This window comes from Sparus aurata, chromosome 10 (assembly GCF_900880675.1).
Source record: "Sparus aurata chromosome 10, fSpaAur1.1, whole genome shotgun sequence".
Taxonomy (NCBI): domain Eukaryota; kingdom Metazoa; phylum Chordata; class Actinopteri; order Spariformes; family Sparidae; genus Sparus; species Sparus aurata.
Window position 1 is genome coordinate 15,408,127 of NC_044196.1, and position 18,832 is coordinate 15,426,958.

The 18,832-nt window shown below is 41.6% G+C and overlaps 3 protein-coding genes across 3 annotated transcripts; all 3 read right to left on the reverse strand.

Annotated features, from left to right (window-relative positions):
• Nucleotides 1-2,564: 2,564 nt before the first annotated feature.
• On the reverse strand, nucleotides 2,565-8,220 carry LOC115589554 (E3 ubiquitin-protein ligase TRIM39-like). Its single transcript, XM_030430509.1, has 7 exons — nucleotides 8,172-8,220; nucleotides 6,557-7,134; nucleotides 6,289-6,384; nucleotides 5,039-5,272; nucleotides 4,801-4,942; nucleotides 3,566-3,592; nucleotides 2,565-3,435 (listed from the first exon to the last, which is right to left on the reverse strand). The coding sequence occupies exons 2-7, from the start codon at nucleotides 7,130-7,132 to the stop codon at nucleotides 2,906-2,908; spliced, it is 1,605 nt and encodes a 534-aa protein (XP_030286369.1). The 5' UTR covers nucleotides 7,133-7,134; nucleotides 8,172-8,220; the 3' UTR covers nucleotides 2,565-2,905.
• Nucleotides 8,221-8,880: 660 nt separating this feature from the next.
• LOC115589582 (E3 ubiquitin-protein ligase TRIM47-like) lies at nucleotides 8,881-12,976 on the reverse strand. Its single transcript, XM_030430563.1, has 4 exons — nucleotides 12,905-12,976; nucleotides 11,208-11,813; nucleotides 10,253-10,483; nucleotides 8,881-10,131 (listed from the first exon to the last, which is right to left on the reverse strand). Exons 2-4 carry the CDS (start codon nucleotides 11,733-11,735, stop codon nucleotides 10,099-10,101), a joined length of 792 nt encoding a protein of 263 aa, XP_030286423.1. The 5' UTR covers nucleotides 11,736-11,813; nucleotides 12,905-12,976; the 3' UTR covers nucleotides 8,881-10,098.
• Nucleotides 12,977-13,189: 213 nt separating this feature from the next.
• On the reverse strand, nucleotides 13,190-17,961 carry LOC115589552 (E3 ubiquitin-protein ligase TRIM41-like). Its single transcript, XM_030430507.1, has 7 exons — nucleotides 17,820-17,961; nucleotides 16,940-17,528; nucleotides 16,758-16,853; nucleotides 16,430-16,663; nucleotides 15,446-15,593; nucleotides 15,328-15,354; nucleotides 13,190-15,234 (listed from the first exon to the last, which is right to left on the reverse strand). Exons 2-7 carry the CDS (start codon nucleotides 17,516-17,518, stop codon nucleotides 14,678-14,680), a joined length of 1,641 nt encoding a protein of 546 aa, XP_030286367.1. The 5' UTR covers nucleotides 17,519-17,528; nucleotides 17,820-17,961; the 3' UTR covers nucleotides 13,190-14,677.
• Nucleotides 17,962-18,832: the final 871 nt, after the last annotated feature.

Sequence of the window (18,832 nt, forward strand, 5' to 3'; positions counted from 1 at the left end):
CACTTTGAGTTTTTGTACTGTTGTGGAAATTCTCTGCGCTTGGTGAAGAATGAAATAGAGACTTCTTGCCGGCCGACAAAGTTTTATTTTCTTTGCAAAGAAAAGGTCAATCAACATGCGAGCGGTTCAAAATGAAGAAAGACCCTGAACATCAGGAAACTTGAACATTTATGCCTGAGGAAAAACCCACCCCTTGGGTGTGTTTTGCATCCTTTGTCTGCTGTGGGGTCGGCCCCTACTCAGAATGTCTTTTCATACTCTTGCCTTTCACAGGTATCAGCACCGACATCCTGGAGTGTGGAATGGAGACATTAAAATACACAAATGGGTTGCAAACAAAGAGATCTGATACCTTGGGGGAAAGCAGGGTGTGGAGGCATCTCAAGTAAAAAGGGAATATTAAAATATACCACTACAGTACAAATCCAACATAAGAAATTTAACACAAGCACATCAAAATTTAGTGTAATTTAGGTGTTTATAGGTCGACTTGTTAGATGTAAGTAATTGTAATTGATGGACATATCTGAGGTTCAGTGTGACTTATTTACCAATATACTGCACAGGGTTGGAATGCCACACTAACATAGAACAGATATACAGTGATTTCTGTGTATAAATGAAAACATGTGCACCCCTGAAATAACTCGGTAGTGCATTCTTTAAATTTGCAAATGTAATCAGCAGCAACAAGATGGTGACGATAATATGGTCACATCTTATACTGTCCATCAATTTTGAGTGTGTGTGAGCACCAAGCATCAAAGGTGTAAACGCAGAGTCCACCTGTTGTGTTTGGCCTGCCTGAGTCCCGTTTGTCTGTTTAATTTTCCTGTGACCGACTTTAAACTGAGTTGGATTAGCATGGCTGCAATCTTGGATCCCCCCTTTCCTCTTGGGGTAGACCAAATGGTCAGGTTGGATGGTCAAAAGATTTTGAGACAAGGGATTGTCCCCTGCTCTTCATCCAAAACTGGGGCATTCTTCCCCAATGCACTCCCCTAAAAAACAGATGTTTGCGACTCTTTGTTTAGCTTGTTAGGTATCTGGGCCTTTTCCTCGGCCTGTTCTAAAAAACATAAAGGAGGAAGAGCTCAGGGTTGAGATCTTGAAGCGTGAACTTTTTAACACTCTGACTTTTAAAGCTTGTAATCTGCTCTGTTAATTAGTATTAAAAAGACAAAGAGAAATGTGTTCTTACTAGGGGCGAAATTAAGTCACAATCTGGAACTTTGAATTAAAAAAATAGTATCGTCGATGCTGACACGCTCCCATGTCACGTCCGGTCTGCTTGCCGAGCGAAAAAAAACAAAAACACCCGTGTTGAAGTGCTGCAAGTCAGCCTCCTCTAACTTAGCTACTAGCGAAGCCAGCAGCTATTAGCTACAGCCAGCCAGACGATAGCATGGTGTTACACCATTCCTGGTCGGCAAGCACAGGGGAGATGATTTCCTCCAGCGAAGTTTGTGTTTATCTTAGGGGTGAACCCCCTTTCACGTGTGAAGCTGGTCGGGAAATAATACCAGGGAGCTTTGCTGTATCTGGAGGAGCCGTGGCCTTTACTCATAGCCATACTGCAGCCTATATTGTACACTTTATTACTGTCGCTACTACTGCTACTCCTTTTGCTTCTCTTTCCTCTCCTGTTCACTGTCCCGCATGTACGCACGCTCCCTCACTGTCGCTCGCCCACTCACACCTTACGCACACACACTTCACGCACCGCCTTATTCCTGAAAGGGGCTACGCCACTCTTACAACAATGGCAACTGCAGATGCAGGAGACCCACAGACCATCGCCCAAGTGGAAGTATTTTGGATTTCTAATGAGTTATGTTGATAACATTCGCGTTGTCGACAAAAAAGCCACAGTTTGCAAGCTCTGCAGAAACTAGATGTCAGGTTATTTTCTTTAAGTTTTAAATTGACTGAAGATATAAGTTATTGTTACATTATGTTGTTAATAAATGTTTTAAATATGACAATGTAGTGTGGTACATTGCGAACAAAGGTCAGATATTATATTTGATAAAAGTCTAGTCTAAAAATGGCATAGCAAAGTGTGCTTTTAAAAAAATTAAATGTAAAAATCGAGAATCGAATCGTGACCTTAGAATTGAAAATGTAATTGAATCGAGGATTTGGAGAATCGTGACACCCCTAGTTCTTACCGTTTGGTCTTCCTCTTTGCTCTATAGAAAAGTTTAGTTCTGCCACTGAGATGTGCTATGTTCACTTTTTCTGCATAAGTTTCATTTCCCCTACTGCCCAGAACTACTTACTGCACTGATATGAGCTCAACCCTGACATGTCCCGACTCAATGCTGTGCCACAGATCTGTTCAAATGGTGGATTAATGAAGTCAAAGACATTTTTAGAAAGAAGAAACAACCCAGATGTAATTTGAATAGATAACTTTTAAGATTTTAAAATAAAGTAAAATAAATACAGAAGTAACAGCATATTTTGAGAACAATCAGGCTCTAAGTCAAGATTTTACATATTGCACATCCTCCAGAGCTACAACAGTTAATTGATTAGTTAACTGTTGAATTAATGGCTAACTATTTTGATTATCATTTTGTAGGAAGCAATTTTTGCCAGTGAAAGGACATTAATGAAAACTCAGACTTGTTTAAAAAAGATTCCTGAGGAAAATCTTAATTGTGAGATTGAACAAATTAAATTATGAAACAGAACTATGAGATAAAGTCATAATGATGATAAACAGTAATGAGATAAAAAGCCCAAACGAGGACATAAAAAGTCAAAATTATGAGAAATGTTGATTTTCCCCCTCCACATCCCACCAAACACAACTTTTGAACTGCCAAAATGTGATACCCTCTCATCCACAAACTCAAACTCATTCTTTATGACATGTCCATGTCCTGCACACATTGTTTCACGCAGAAATAATCAAAGGATGAGTGTTTTTATCTTGTTTTCTATGCAGACTGAAATAAGGGAAGAGCTTGGCATTGAACGAACACTCGGTGAACGAGTAGATGTGAGATTGAGCCGTCACATCGTAGAAGGACACAAGACCTTCATCGTAATCCACAAACACTCCGACCTTCTTTGGTTTCGCTTTCAGGGAAAGACGAACTGGTGGAGCTGTCAGGGCTGCGTACTTTTGATCCTCATAATGTACAATAACCCAGTAACCATCATCTGGGTTGAGGGAGAGTGGCCCTTTGCGGTTTGCGTTGTCTCTTGCTACACCAAGATCCCATCCGGTCTTGTTGCTGACCTCCACCTCCCAGTAGGACTTCCCAGAGGTCAACATGTTGAGCTCCAGGACACTGCCGAATTTTTCAAACCTCCCTGGAGCAGCGGGAACGTTTTGGTCCTGATCTCCATCTTTCACTTTCTTCCCATCAGGAGAAAGAACAAGGTAACTGTGTGCAGTGGTCGGATCCAGCTTTACATCAACTGCAGTTGAACGGAAAATAAATAGAACGATGGAAAACATAACTGTGGTGCAAATGCAAACAGACTTTTTAGACACAAAAGTCTATTATTTAAAAGATATCATCAGGAAGAAGCAGATTATTTCACATACCAGTAAACTTCGGAACCCTTTGAAGTTCTGTGAAGTGAAGACAATGGTTTTAGATCAGTTAAGTCAACATTAGCTGTGACGTAGCATTGTCGTACTCATGTCTTATGCTGAGGGATCAATAAATTGTTTCTGATTCTGAGATCTGTCTTGGTCTTGACTCAGTCTCACCCTGTCATGGTCTTTCTCTCAACTTTGTCTCAACCCCTTGAAATCTTGGTCTTGACTTGGCCTCCATACACTCTGGTCTTGGTCATGACCAGTGTTGGTCACGTTACTTTTAAATAGTAATTAGTTATAGTTACTAGTTTCTTCTCCCAAAAGTAACTGAGTTAGTAACGGAATTACTCCAATATAAAAGTAAGTAGTTACCAGGAAAAGTAACTCTTGAGTTTTAATGTACTCTGCATCTATGTATTTAGAAAATGTCTTTCTGCATGGCGGACCGGCACCTGCTCTCCCTGGTATTTAGCCAATGAAAGAGTCCGGGTCAGCTGTTGATAACGGGAGCATGTTCTCAACAACATACCAGCCTATCATGGCATTCAGTTCAGTCTGTGTCACAAGTTTTAGTGAAGCTGGAGCAGAAACATCCAGCTTTAGCTGCTTGGACGGCTCTGTGTCCTTCTGTGTTAGCGGAGCTCACGTTAGCCACACCTGCTGTCATCATCAACAGTGTCAACAACAGAGTTTTTTGCCACTAGTGTTGTAGAAGCGTGTGCAGTTAAGAGATGCTTCATTAGATTAGAGTTGCTTAAAACGGACGTGGACAAAGGAGGTTAAAGTAGTGTCTGTACTTCCACTTTGAAAACGTTAACTTTCCCTCTGGACTCGCCATTTCTGCAGCTCACCTCTACTAGTTTGTGTGTGCAAGGCTGTGTGGTTTGTGTGTAAACCGAACACAGCCTCTGATTGGCTTACAAACTCTCACTCTACCTTAGAGAGCCAATCATCACCTCTGCGGTTGTCCCGCCCCTCCCTCCTGCCTCACCGGAGAAAAATAAAGCTGCCCTGCGGCTCCGGTGGCTGAGAGCCAAGTCGGATGACAACTGCTTCAATGAGAAACTTTAATTTGTAACGCGCCACATTTTATAGTTGGTAAGGGTAACGGCGTTGTAACGATGGGAAAAGTAATTCATTAGATTACTCCGTTACTGAAAAAATAACGCTGTTATACTTAAACGCCGTTACTCCCAACACTGGTCATGACCAACTACAACACTGGACTGAACTCTTACCAATGAAGGTCAGCTTCTCCAGTTTCTGTTGAATTCGTTCCAGCAGAGCGTTTGTGGTTCTTCTCATGGTGCCAAAAGAAGTGTCAAATTTGACCTCTGTCCAGTCTTTAAAGTTGTCTATTTCTTGAAGATTTGGGTAACTCTGAGGCAGGGAAAAAAAGATATAGAATTAGATCAAAAAGGCATCACAGCTCTTCTTCCATTAAACATCATCTGGAAAGTGGTGCTGTCCTCTCACCTGCAGGAAATGGATGGGATCCTCAAGCACAGAGATTTTGTCCAACTCAGAGATGGTCTTCTCAAGCTTGCTGATCTCAGCTTGCAACTCTTTTATGAGGTCGTTTGCCTCTTTCTCCACAGCCTGCCTCCTTTCCCTCAGTGGCTTCAGAGCTGTTTCCTGGGCTCTCTCCACGATGTAAACCACAGCTGCGAACACGGCCTCAATTTCCCACCACTCATCGTCTATCTGCTCCTGAAATTGGGAGACAAGCAAGCATTGTCCATTTGTTATTGACCCAATGTTCTGTTTTATATATTTCTGTGATTCATGGTAATACCTTAACTAAAGCTATCTACTCCGAACAATGTCTAAACCACAAGGAGGTAGACCATTTCTGTTTGGGGGAAGGATGGTACCTCGGTAGAGCATGCAAGAGGAGAAAGACTTATCTGTAAGACTGTGAAAAACCAAAATTAAGACTACACAGCCTACAGTCATCAAAAGCTATATTGTCCTGTATGAGCTTACAGATCTGATGAATTTGCATTTCACATGGCTTAAGTTAACGATATGGCCAGATTGATTAGGATTTTCATCTTCTTAGTACCTTTTCTGTGCAGAGTTGACCGCTATGTCACTGTTGGTGATGTATGCTAAGCGAGACGTTGAAATTCACTGAGCCATTTAACACAAATCAATGGTATTTTTACTATTAATTTGGAAAATTATCTTTTAAATTGATCATATGGCACAATTCAAGCGGGATCAACATTTTTTTTCTTCGAAATTAGGTCCAAAGACACTGGATTATGACATTCTCTGGAGGAGCACTGGCAGCTGTTGGCCAGGGAGCCGATGGAGGAGACCAAGGGACTGGAACTGGTGTTGGTCAGGCCACCGACCACGGAGCAGGTACAGGCTGGACAGCCAACTGGGAACCACTGGCAAATGTCGACCGGTTTGCTGACTGGGAACCACTAGCAAGTGTCGGCCAGACCACCAACAGAGTAGCAGGCACTTTGTAAGCAAGGTGGGCTAAGGCCTGAGCTTGGGCCGGTAGCCGGGCTGAGGCGTGGTCCATTAGCTGGGCTGGGGCTGTTGAGGAGGCAGTGCCATTTAGGCTTTCTAACAAAACCATAGCATTATCTCTTACAGTTGCTCAATTTAACTGCCACACCATTTGGAAGCTTGCCCTGTCAGTTTTGACTTTGACGGACTGGACTGATTGGCTTTTCATATCAGGCTGTCATGTCTCTCTTGAAACTCACCTTGCAGCTCTTAAGAGATGCATTTATCTCATCCATCTGTTTTTTTCTCTTCTTAACTTTCTCTTGCAGCTCTGTCTTGGTGTTTTCCAGCTTAGCCTGTAGTAAACATGAAAAGCAAGTCAGTGTCAAACAATCTCATTTTCATACATTTATACACATGGATCTCGTTCTTTTGCAACTCTGTTGGTGTTTCCCTTTATTTTACAAGGGATTAAAGTAAATATAGTAATAATAACACCCTATGACTGAAATCAAGAAATTAATTCACCTTCTTGTTGCTCCATGCATCCTCAGTTGAAACAACCTCCTCCTGGCCTTCATCCATACAGCTTACACAAATGCATGTCTCCTTCTTCTTGCTGTAAAGCTCCAAGGGGCGTCCATGCTGCAGACAGGCCCTCTCATCCAAGTTCTTCACAGGTTCCACCAACTTGTGGCCCTTCAGCCTTTTGGTTGATGAATGATTCTCCAGGTGGGTGGGACAATAGGAGGCAAGACACACGAGGCAGGACTTCTTAGCCTTTAGCTTTTGCTCTGTGCAAATGTCACAGGCCACCTCGCCGGGCGCTCCAGTGTACTTGTTGTCGTCTTTGTCTTGGGTCTTAATCATCTGTTCGACAACGGTTCTCAGGACGATGTTCACTCTTGGAGTTTTGCTTAGATGCTCCTTGCATAGGGGGCACGTTCTGTCATTTATCGTTAGGCTGCAGTCCAGGCATTTCTCACAAAAGGAGTGGCCACATCCTGTAGTGACAGGATCCTTAAATGTCTCCATGCAGATGGAGCATGTTAGATGATTCTCCAGCTTGCAGTTCTCTCTGGGTGATGCTTGAGCTGAGGCCATATCTGGAGGGAGAGAGATACTGCAGTCATGTTTGGCTTTCACTGAAATATTTGTCTAAATGTTCAACAAATAAATGATTTTGTACATTAAAGAGATACGGCAGGGAAATGCTTAATATTACTGTAACAACAGCACAAGTACACAAGAATACTAGTCAGTGAACTGAAAAAGAGACTCTCTAGAGAGGAGGAGGAACCACTCAAAGCTTTCTGAATTTCAAGTCTGTCAAGCTAGAGATGGCAAGCCCATCCAGTTTCTTGTTAAGTGGAAATCGGATGAACTAGAAGAAAGAGCAACAAGTCCTGGAGGAAGCTGGTCGGGGTGGATGGTTGACTTTCATCCAGCAGAATGCTGTTCATGTCCAGTGTAAAACCATAAGTCAACATGAGTTATTTCTACTTACTAGAGTTGCATACAGGATTTTTGAATTTCAGAACCTTTTCCATTCAAGATTCTGTTCTTTGAGGGAGAAAATGTCTATAACTACAGCACAATATGTTCCTATAACAGCCACTAGGCTATTTCCTTTTTTTTTTTTTTTTTTTTGAATTGGAAGTAAAGATGAGTGAATTAATATCAGCACCCCTGTTTCCACATGCTGTGGAGACATTGCCGTTGTACGCATGCTGTATCTGGATAGTCATTAAAAGAGACTCCATTGACGGCAGTGTTCAGTACAAAGGTTTACAACATGGAAAAAATAATACTCTGAGGTATCACACCACCGGGATAATTCAGCCTGAGGCGTGTTTGTGTGTGAGTGTGTGTGTGTGTGTGTGTATGTGTGTTCAATCCTAATATCAGAAAGGTACGAAGTGTCGAGACTTAAGGAATAAATATTTCCCCAAATAATTAGATAGGTAAAAATCCTGAAACACCACAAATCATAACTGTGGCGTTTGATTTGGCATATTTTACAATCAGGTCCTGCACGCTATGATAAGAGGAGATGGTAAAATCACTTCATTCTTATTACAAGAAACACATTCATGGATAGTAATACGATGAGAAAAAACTTAAATGTGGAGTATGGTATTACCTTTCAGTGAGTGAAATGCTCCTCGTCTCACAGGCTTCTGTCTCTCTCTCTTTAAAAAGCCCTGCCAGCCACTTCTTTGTAAAATACATGTCAGCATGCAAATGCTCAAGCAAATAATTTGTTTGGTAGCTGCAGGGTGTGTTGCCAAGGGTGAGGGGGGTTTTAGATTCATCACGAAAACAATAACAATACCGCTATTGTGCACAGAGAAGTCCTGCATTCAAAGGCTTACCTAAGTCAAAGTATCAAAGGGAAAATAACTCATTATGGAGTTCAATGTTCAAAAGGTACAATATCTACCTCTTAAATGCAGTGGAGTGGAAGTATAAGGGTGGTAGTACATATACATCAAACTCACACAAAGCACAGCTCAAATATTGAACTTGCTAACCAGTTTTACGGGATACTCACTGTGGTTTCATGTGCCAGTCTATTGTTCAATGTTAATGTCTGACATGCACACCAATGTTTTAATCTCCAGGTTTCTCATTTCATTTCCAGGCAACAGAGTAACAATTAAAAACAAAAATATATTGTTTTAGTTGTTTTTTTTCTCACAAAAATACACTTTATTTTATTGTATAATTACAGTGTTTATGGTTTGATGTTGTATTCATTCAACCAAAAAATTACAAGAAAAGACATAAATCATGAACATTAACACTGAAATACATTATACTTGAAATAAATTACATCATCCATCCAGGCATAAATTACATTCATACCATTTATTCTCAGTTATTGGCAATAACCTGGTCTGAAGCAATTATCGTAGTTCTAGAGGTTTGAACTGAGTTTCTTTAAATCTGAACAAATCATCGTCAATATTTCATTTTGACATCATTGTTGTTTTTAGATAAAACTAAAAATTTTAAAACTACTTAATAGTTGCAATTCACAAGGATACATTTCTATAAATTTGTTGATCCACTGTCATATCTGCCTGTAAAACATAAGGCCACAACCAGATTAGCTTAGCACCAAGACTGGTAACGCTGGGAAATGGCTAGTCCAACAAAACTTTCCTACCAGCACCTGTAAAGCTCACTAATTAACACATTACACCTGGTTTGTTTATTCCGTTGAAAAGAGCGTCAATTTATGTGCATGTTGTGTCCCAAATTATTTGTTGGCTCTGAGAGTTTACTTCCTTGAATCTCTGCCCAACAACTGCTCCCAGCAAAAAAATAGTCCAGCAGATAACCCCCCATAAGATGAAGCACTGATACAAACACACTTTTGTACACAGTTTTTGTACACATCCAACATAAGAAATTTAACACAAACACTTAAAAAATAAGGCTTTATAGGTGCTTATAGGTCGACTTGTTACATTTTCCTTATATCTGATGGACACATATAAGGTTTAGTGTGATTTATTTACCAACATACTACACAGGGTTGCATAATGAAACGAAGATTTGTAATTTTCTTAATGCCACACTAACATAGAACTGATATACAGTGATTTCTGTGTGTGCATAAAAACATGTGCATCCCTGAAATAACTCTGTAGTGCATTTTTTTTTAATTTGCAAATGTAAACAGCAGCAACAAGATCGTGGCAATAATATGGTCATATCTTTATATCAAAAGTTCAACATTTAGGAAACACTGTCTGTCAACTTTGAGTGTGTGTGAGCACCAAGCATCAAAGATGTAAACACGTAGTCCACCTGTTCTGTTTGGCCCGACTGAGTCCCGTTTGTCCGTTTCTTTTTCCTGTGATCAAAAATCAGCCCGGAGTGGACTTAAAACCAAACTGGATTAGCATGGCTGCCATCCTGGATCCTCCCCTTTCCTCTTGGGGTAGTCCAACTGGTCAGCTTGGATGATCGAAAGACTTTGAGCCAAGTGATTGTTTCGAACTCCCCTGCTCTTAATCCAAACTGGGGTGTTCTTCCCCAATGTCCTCCCCTGAAGGTGGTCATCCACAGGATGTAGCAGTGTGAAGAAATCTCTGTGGAGACAAAAAAGTTAAATGGATCAGTGGTTGATGTGCAGCATCTTATTTGAAGCAAAAATCTCTATTAGATCATTTATTTGAGAAATACTAACTAAATCTTTCGACCATGACACACCTGTAGGAAGTAGACGCTGTCGTCAGTCTGTAAGAGCTGCTCCAGCTCAGCTTTTCTCGTTTGCAGCTCAGAGATTTCTTCTTCCAAATGCCCAGCACGTTCTTTAGTTTGAGCCCATGTTTGTCTTGGATCGTCTCCGTTGAGGTCTGCAGACAGCTTGATTTTCTCCACTTTAATCAGCCTGTCTTGAATGGCTTGCTGAAGTTTTGCCCTCATACGTTTTAGCTTAACCTGCGGGAAAACATTGCATCAGGAGAAGTTTAGGAAATGAAGGACAAATCTTCAATGCCACTGCTGTATTGTTCTCTCTGTCTTTAAAATCCTGATGCACGTTGCAGACCCGACCACAACCCTTCACTGATGCCAAACTGTTCTTCTGCTTCTTTGACAGCTGACGCAAAACAGACCAACTTTTACTTTCTTCCCACATGCATCCATGCAAGTTTCTCTCAGAGTAAATCATTGTGGATTTCCTTTCTTTTTGGAATGATTGTTGACTTAATTTTGGTACTTTTGTTTAAATATGTGATTAAATGAGAACATAAATGAAGTACTCTGGTCATGTCAGGGGTTTTTTATCATTTGTTTCTCACAATAAAGACCACATGCTCTCTAAGAGTTGTAGCCCACGTCATAGAAATGTTGTTTATATCCCCATTCCACATTCTTTTGTTTTCCCTCTCACTCAATGAAGTGGTCAAACACAATATAAAAATAAAGTAAATATACCTAAACAAAGTACTTGTCATGCCCGACCATGTTAGGTTTTAGCAGCAAAACCAGTTATTGGATAAGGTTAAACTACTGTTAGCTGTTTAGCTACTTCTACCAATGAGGTACAGAGTCCAAAGATGATCAAATCTGTGTCTATAAAAAGCAACAGGTGTGTTGTGTAACACACAAAATATCTCAACTCTTCACTGTTTCCTGGTGTGGTGCTTTTATCAGATTTTACCTTCTTCTTCGCAGCTTCCTTGTTGATGGAAATAATGTGATGGCCCCTGTGGTCTGTCTCGGCACACATGGAACATATGCACGTTTGATCACTCCTGCAGAACCTGTTTAACTGCTTCCCATGCAGTCTGCACACAGAGTCCTCCAGGTTCTTCACCACGCTGATCAGAAGATGGCGCCCAAGGTCTTCATTCCGGTAATGTGGCTCCAGATGAGCAGCACAGTACGAGGCCATGCACTCGATGCAGGACTTGACTGCTCTGCGCTTTGCAGGGCAGAAGTCACAGGGAACCTCTCCAGCTTTTAAAGGCACAGTAGCTTCCTCATGTGGAGCGCCAGCATGTGATGTCTGGTCTGTTGTCAGCTGTGGCCTGGTGGGGAAAAAGGCCTTGCAGAGGGGGCACTGACAGGCCCCATGGATCCTCCAGTACTCTCCTATACAGGCCAAGCAGAAGCAGTGTCCGCAGGGGAGGGAGGCAGGGCTGCTGAACTCATCCAGACAGATGCAGCACTGAGGAGGCTCTGACATCAGGTCTGTTATGGTGTGGCATCCGCATGTGTAGACGATGGTGCTTTCCTTCGGTTGTTTTACATTATATATATATATCTGTACAGAAACCAAAGGCTTGAATTAAAATACATATAAATTACTTTTGTTTTTTGTCTTTGATTGCAGGAACCCACACCAGCCGCCCAAGTCAAACACTGACAAAAAAAATACTCTAGATCTAATAATGATTAATGGTGATTGTGTTATTAAACAATAAAACTGTTCATACACACAGAACCGGCTGTTTCAGCGATTGTATGCGACCTTATCAGGGTTCAAAGGTAACACAGGAAGGATGGAGGGTAGATAACGCAGTATACAGTGTAATACATATGAATGAATCAGTAAATAAAGAAAACATATAACAATCCTCCATTTTCTTTTTCCTGTGTTCAGTATTGAGTCCCAATACAGAGTATTAAGTGAAGTGTGTTGAGCCAGTGTTGTAAAATGTACCCAAAGTTATACTTAAAATTAAATATATAATTTTAGAATATTGCTTCGGCAAAAGTAAAGGTCAACCATATGAGTAGTGCTTGAGTAAATGTCTTGAAGTGCCTGATATTAGATGTAGTTAAGTAAAAGTACATTTAACATTAACATACTCTGGGTTGACTGATTATCAGATAAATCTATTTAAAAATGAGCTCCTTTGGCTTTAATGCAGCATGTAACTAGTAAATAAAGTTATCAAATAAATGTAGTTAAGTACAAAGTATAATATTGGAGTGGAAATATAAAGTAGCAGAATATGGAAAGCGAGTAAAGTACCTCAGAACAGTACTTACTGTAAGTACACTACGATGACGTTAATACTACGTCAGAGGCCATGTGGTCATTTGAAAATATTGCACATCCCCTGGCCAATCAGAATTCACTGTCATACTGTATTGGTTAAGTATTAATCCAGGATTCAAATTATATATACACTTTTCTGGTTTGGGATCTCCGTTTTGCTTCGTGAAACTATCCAGAGTGACTAATGATGAACATGACTCATAACAGCTGTAAACAACAGAGAATTCAGTTCTAGTTCAACCATCAGCTCACAGCTTTTTATTTCCATTTGACTAAAAATCAACCGCAATAATCAAAACTTCACTTGAAAACACTTAAACCTTAAAAGCATAATGTGAAAACTCACATACCTTTTTTATGTGCTCTTGCTGGCTTGTCTTTCCCGAGGCTCTGACAGTGTTGTGTTACACTGCTATCGTTTGGTACCTCCCCCCCCTTCTGTACAGTTGCGACACACCAATTGCTGCTGGGAAAGAGGACGGCCCTGTTAGACTCTGTCATTTCCTGTATGCTCATAAACTCATACACACCTGATAAAAGCAGGTGTGTATGAGTTTTTTCAAAGAACAAAGGATCAGCTCCAAAAAAGGTCAACCAAACCACTCAATTGTCAGACAGCAATAACACAGCACACATGTTGACACCACATTCCACTTTTATTTTAAAGGATAAAAGACAATAAATGTCATGACAGAATTGCAAAACTATACTGTTATTACACATACCTTCACTTGATAACGAGCACTTTGCATTCATTTGAATGACAGCAGCTGCGTGAAAGGGGCAGTGGTGCGAAGGACAAGAGTTTGGTGGGCGGTGTCTTTTCCAAAAACCACAAACACAACACTTAAAGAGCAGGGAATGACGTCAATAGAGTCCCAGGCCAGGGAGCAAATCCTTATCTGCATTACAGCTACATTAGTTACAGTTTATGTCAAAAAGAATAGCCATCTACCATGTAATATTAGAGGTGGACATCACAAAAAACACTGCTCAAAGTACTTTTTAGTTACTAGTCATGTTGTTTAATTACCTTTATTGGAAGCAAATCAGTAAGTGAACCCATCCATTCCTCTGTGAAGTTAAGACGCTGATTCCGTCTTTAATATTTTACAAAATGCAAATTGAACTTAACCGACTCTTATCAGCTTTATCATTAGCTTTTATTTTCAAGCCGCTCTCACAACAACAAATCTACCTCTTGTTCCAAATTTATTTTTTTTTTTAAGGCAGTTGTATAGACTCTTAAGTCTTCAATATCACGAGAGGAATTGGAATAAACTTACTCTAGTAAAGGCTGTTGAGCTTTGCATACTAGGGTTCGGACAAACACTGGCATATAACGTAACGATGTCCGATGTTAGCTGTTCTTAGCCTCAGAAAATCAAATAAATGAACTATTGAACTAAGAGCTATTGAGGAAGCTGAGAAAATGCAAATACCAATGGCATGATTGACAGAAACACACTTGGAGCGTCTAGAAGAAAAGAAAAGCCGCTGCAACCAATTGTCTTGGATTGACCTAACAGATTTCATGAGAAAATAATAAGCATCAGAGCATTTATCAGCAACAAACCTCATTTAAGTTTTTCTCTCTTGACTAGCAGCAACTCCGAGGGGACACCCTACTTTTTGTGCTCGATGATCACAATGTTATGATGGTCAGTAGTTGACTGCAGGTCATCTGTGGTGCGCGATGGCATCGTCCATCGGCCCAGTCCTACTGTGTCCTTTCAGAAAATAAATGCAGAAAAAACAAAAGGAGAGGGAGTTCCGTTTTGTTGAGTTGCTTTTGGTTGCGATTGTCCAATGGAAAGAATCCCTATAGAGATTCATTCCAACTCACTAGACACAAGATAAAATTCACCCAAACCATCGTGGTGTGTCTTTCAAATATTCCAACAATCACAGACTCTGATTTGGGAGAATTTAACCCCAAGACCTCTTTAGATGTGACAATATGGAGAGAGGAGCAATCTGAAGCAGCGTGTAAAGTCAGAATACTTTTTACATCTAACGAGGTGAATGGCCATTTGTCGTTTCTCTGTTGCTCATAGCCTTTTGTGTTTTTGTTGCAAAGCCTCTATACTGTTCGACAGCAGCTTTGTTTAGTTAGCTGGCAGTTACTTTCCCACAAACTGTTTCAACGCTTCTAACGACCATTCAATGACCAAAGCCTCCGGTTTCTTCATCCAGCCGAACAGATAGAAATACGGGAACATCGGCTCTGTGAAATTCTCTCCTGTAAAAGAGAAAATGTGCATCTTCCTATTCACATCATAGAAAGAGACTCTGCCCTCATTATAGTCCAGATACACTCCTAGAAGTCTCGGCCTAGGGCAAAGGTGGAGGTCTTTGTGGGGTGCTGAATAATCGGCTCCCCTCTTTTGAATAGCAAAGAAGCCGTTTTCTTTTTTCATGTGCGCACCCTCTGATCTGGATGCTGATTCTTTGGCAACACCGACATCCCAGTTGTTTTTCACGCCGACTTTGACTTCCCAGTAGTGGCGTCCAGATGTGAAGCCCTCCGTCCCAAAGATCTTCGGCCCGTCAAACCTTTTGAAGAGGTCCGACAGACCAGGGGAATAAGGACTTGCATTTTTGTCGTACTTCAAACGTCGCCCGTCTTCAGTCACCACAAGGCAGGAACCAGCAGTGTCTGGGTCAAAGGTGACTGACTCTGAGAAAACAAAGTTCAGGTAAAGCTCTCGTCTTTCGAGACAAGTCAAATTAATCAGCACGGAGAGTTGATGTAATGTATTCTTAATCTCACCTTTATATCGTCTCATCCTGGTCAGCTCTGTAAGAAGTAAAAAACACACAGTTTCAGAAAACATCCCACATAAAATGGAGACATCTCCACAGATGAAGTGAGCGCAGTAGATTCTTACCCTTCCCCGTCAGAATCTCAAGTTCTGCTTGAAAAGTGGACACGAGATGAGTCATGACTCTCCTCACTGACTGTATACACAGATCTGAGTAAACGCCGATCTGAGACCAGTTCTTGGCACGTGATATGGTCCGCAGGGACTGCAAAGTCTGGGATGATTCACAAACACATGATTGTTAGTGGCACAGGGCTGTGTTAGTACTGCAGGACAGTTTTAGTGCTGGCAGTGACTTACCATTTTTTTTTTTTTTTTAAACCATAGAGGCATGAATGCACCATCAATCTCCTCAACTATCTCAAGAAAGCAAAAAGGGCATTTCCAAACAACATTAAATTAGTCATTAAAGGCAGCTACCGTATTTCTGGCTTTACAAATGTGAGCCAAGTACAGCTCCTTTCAGAAAACCTGTTCAAGGTGTTATTCCACCTTGACGTTATGTATAAAAAAAAAGGGCCCAAAGACAGAATGGTAGCTCATTTTTGTTTCGCCTATGAGCAGGCTGTGGAATCTGTATAATAAGTGTGGGTTAGCAGGGGGTAGGACCGGTCAGTTACATGCTACGTATGAAACATCTGGCAGATTTTAAAAGCAGCTAACAGCAGTTAGCTGTAAGGGAGGCAACAAAGTCCAGGAGCTAACAGGACAGTTAAGGATCGTTACTGGCACATCATTCTATTGCAAACTGCCTGAAGAAATGACACATTCGATGGAAATCTGACGGCTGGCAGCATTTTTGGCCTTTGAGCAAATTTTATTTCATTAGCAGCATCTTATTTCACATATATGTTGCCCTGATGACCTTCAAATTGATGTGTTCCCACTTATTTACCTCATCAAATTGACTACTACTGTGTGCACTGCTGTGACTCGTCCTTGTGTCGCTCTTTGCATTTAATCTGAAGCTGAGTGAGTTTAACACTGAGGTAAAGATGTAAGAAGAGGGTAAAAAGTGACGAGTAATGTGCAACGTGTGTGTTGACTGACCAGCAGGAGGTAGAGGTGGTCGTCACTCTGCGAGAGCTCCTCCAGCTCGCAGTGCCTCCGCCGAAGTACGGAGATTTCCTCCTGCAGCTCGTCGATCATCGCCTCGTCTTTCTCTCGAGACTTTCTGAGCTTCTCGTCGATGTTCAACTTCAGTTTGGTTTGTGCCTCGTGTACGCGACGCATCAGGGCATTGAAGAGCCTATCGCCGTCGTCAATCTCTTTCTGTGCTTTGGTCTAAAAATAAATAAAATTGACAATATCGCGTGTTCAGTAGACATTTATATTAAAAGTGTAAAATAATACATTGGCAGAACCTCCAGGTACTCACTTTGCTCATTTCCGAAGCATCTGCAAATTCTTTTATCTTTTCATTTCTGTTCTCGATCATTATTTTGATCTTTGCCATCGTGGACTCGATATTTTCCTAAAACACATCAAGAAACGAGTGAGCGAGCCGCTCGGTCTTTTATTTAACGTTCAGTTCATTCTCGGAGGCATTTCACAACTTACTTTCTGTCGAGCCCCTTCCTCTTCAACGGGCACCGTCTGGTGGTGTTTGTGGTCGGTCTCGCTGCACAGCAGGCAGATGCACACCTGTTCGTCCCTGCAGAAAAGCTCCAGGATGCGCTCATGCTTCCCACAGATCCTCTCCTCCAGGTTCTCCACCGGGTCGATCAGCTTGTGTCGGGCCAGGGAGGGGACTCTTTGGTGAGGCTCCAGGTGGTCTTCGCAGTACGACGTCAGGCACACGAGGCAGGACTTCAGGGCCTTGAACTTTGTTTCTGCGCACACGTCGCACGTCACCCGCCACGGTAAATCAGTTCTCTCGGGCGCCTCAACTTTCCTCTTCTTTATTTGGACGGAGATCTCCTCGATGACCAGGTTTGTGGAGATCTCGGGCCTCACCTGGAATCTTTTATTACACATCGGGCAGTGGCATAAGTCACTCCGGTCCCAGTGCTCGCTGAGGCAGGTCTTGCAGAAGTTGTGACCACAAGGTGTGGTGACCGGGTCGGTGAAGAAGTTAAGACAGATCGAACATTCGAAGCGGTTACCCGACAAGGAAGCAAGGACGTTGAATGATGACATAATGAAATCTCTGTGGGAGACAATTACACATATATATGCTCAATTTATCTGTTCGATCCCACTTAAAAGGGGAAAACTAAAAGGTGAACCCAAATGCAGACACTCAGGAGGCGAGATAGGGGAGAACAAAAAGCGAGAAATCCAAAGCTGAGAAATCCAAATAAAAAAAACAGTGAACAAACTTAAAGGAGTCAAAAGACCAAAAAAAAAAGTAGCAACATAACATGGCTAAACAAAGTGCAACAAAACCAACTCAGCAAAGTTTAAATACAAAATAGGAAATCAAGAATCCAAAACCTACCAACAGGGAGGACACAGGAGGAGACACAAGAGAAGACACAGGGTACATCGCTGGGAACCACACACAATGAACCGACAAGGGGTGAATGGGGAACAAAGGCTCAAATACACACTGATGAGGGGACGAGGAGCAGGTGAGGAGAGAGAGGAGGGAAGAGGACAGTTGAGGTAACGAGGGGAAGGCACAGAGGAAAAAAGCATGGAGGAAACTATACTGACAGACAGAGGGAGACAAACATGCAAGGAGGAAGGGGAGAAGACAGAGGGAAGAGCACAGAGGAGACACTTAAAGTTAAACTCTCGCCAAAAAGCAACCAAGGCTTTATTTGCGATTGAACATGAGTCAAACCTTCGTGTAAAAGCATAATTATGACGAAAGAGGCACTTTTAAGATTCACCGTATTTTTGTTTTTGGGCAAGCTAATTTTCAATGGGAGTGCATGGGGCACTTTTATGCTAGCATCAAAATCGCTATTTTTAAAACACTAAGAAGGCTCGACACAACATGAAACTTTGCTCGCAGTATCACCAGGGTCTCTACACATGAACACGAGCATTGAGAACATTGTTTGTGTACACAGAGTTTACTAAAAAGAAGGTTTTTGTACAACTCACGTTAGCAGTAGCACCTCTCCTGCCTGTTAGGTTGCACTCGGGGATCGACACTTTTTATCTGTCACGGGGGCGGCGCGCCGGAGATGCTACTGCTAACGGGAGTTGTTCAAAAACTTTCTTTTTAGCAAACTCTGTGTACACAAACAATGTTCTCAATGCTCTTGTTCATGTGTAGAGACCCTGGTGATACTACGAGCAAAGTTTCATGTTGTGTTGAGCCTTCTTAGTGTTTTAAAAATAGCAGTGTTGATGCTATCGTTAAAATGCCCCATGCACTCCATTGAAAATTAGCTTGCCCAAAAAACGAAACAACGGTAAATCTTAAAAGTGCCTCTTTCGTCGTAAATATGCTTTTACACAAAGGTTTGACTCATATTCAATCGCAAATAAAGCCCTGGT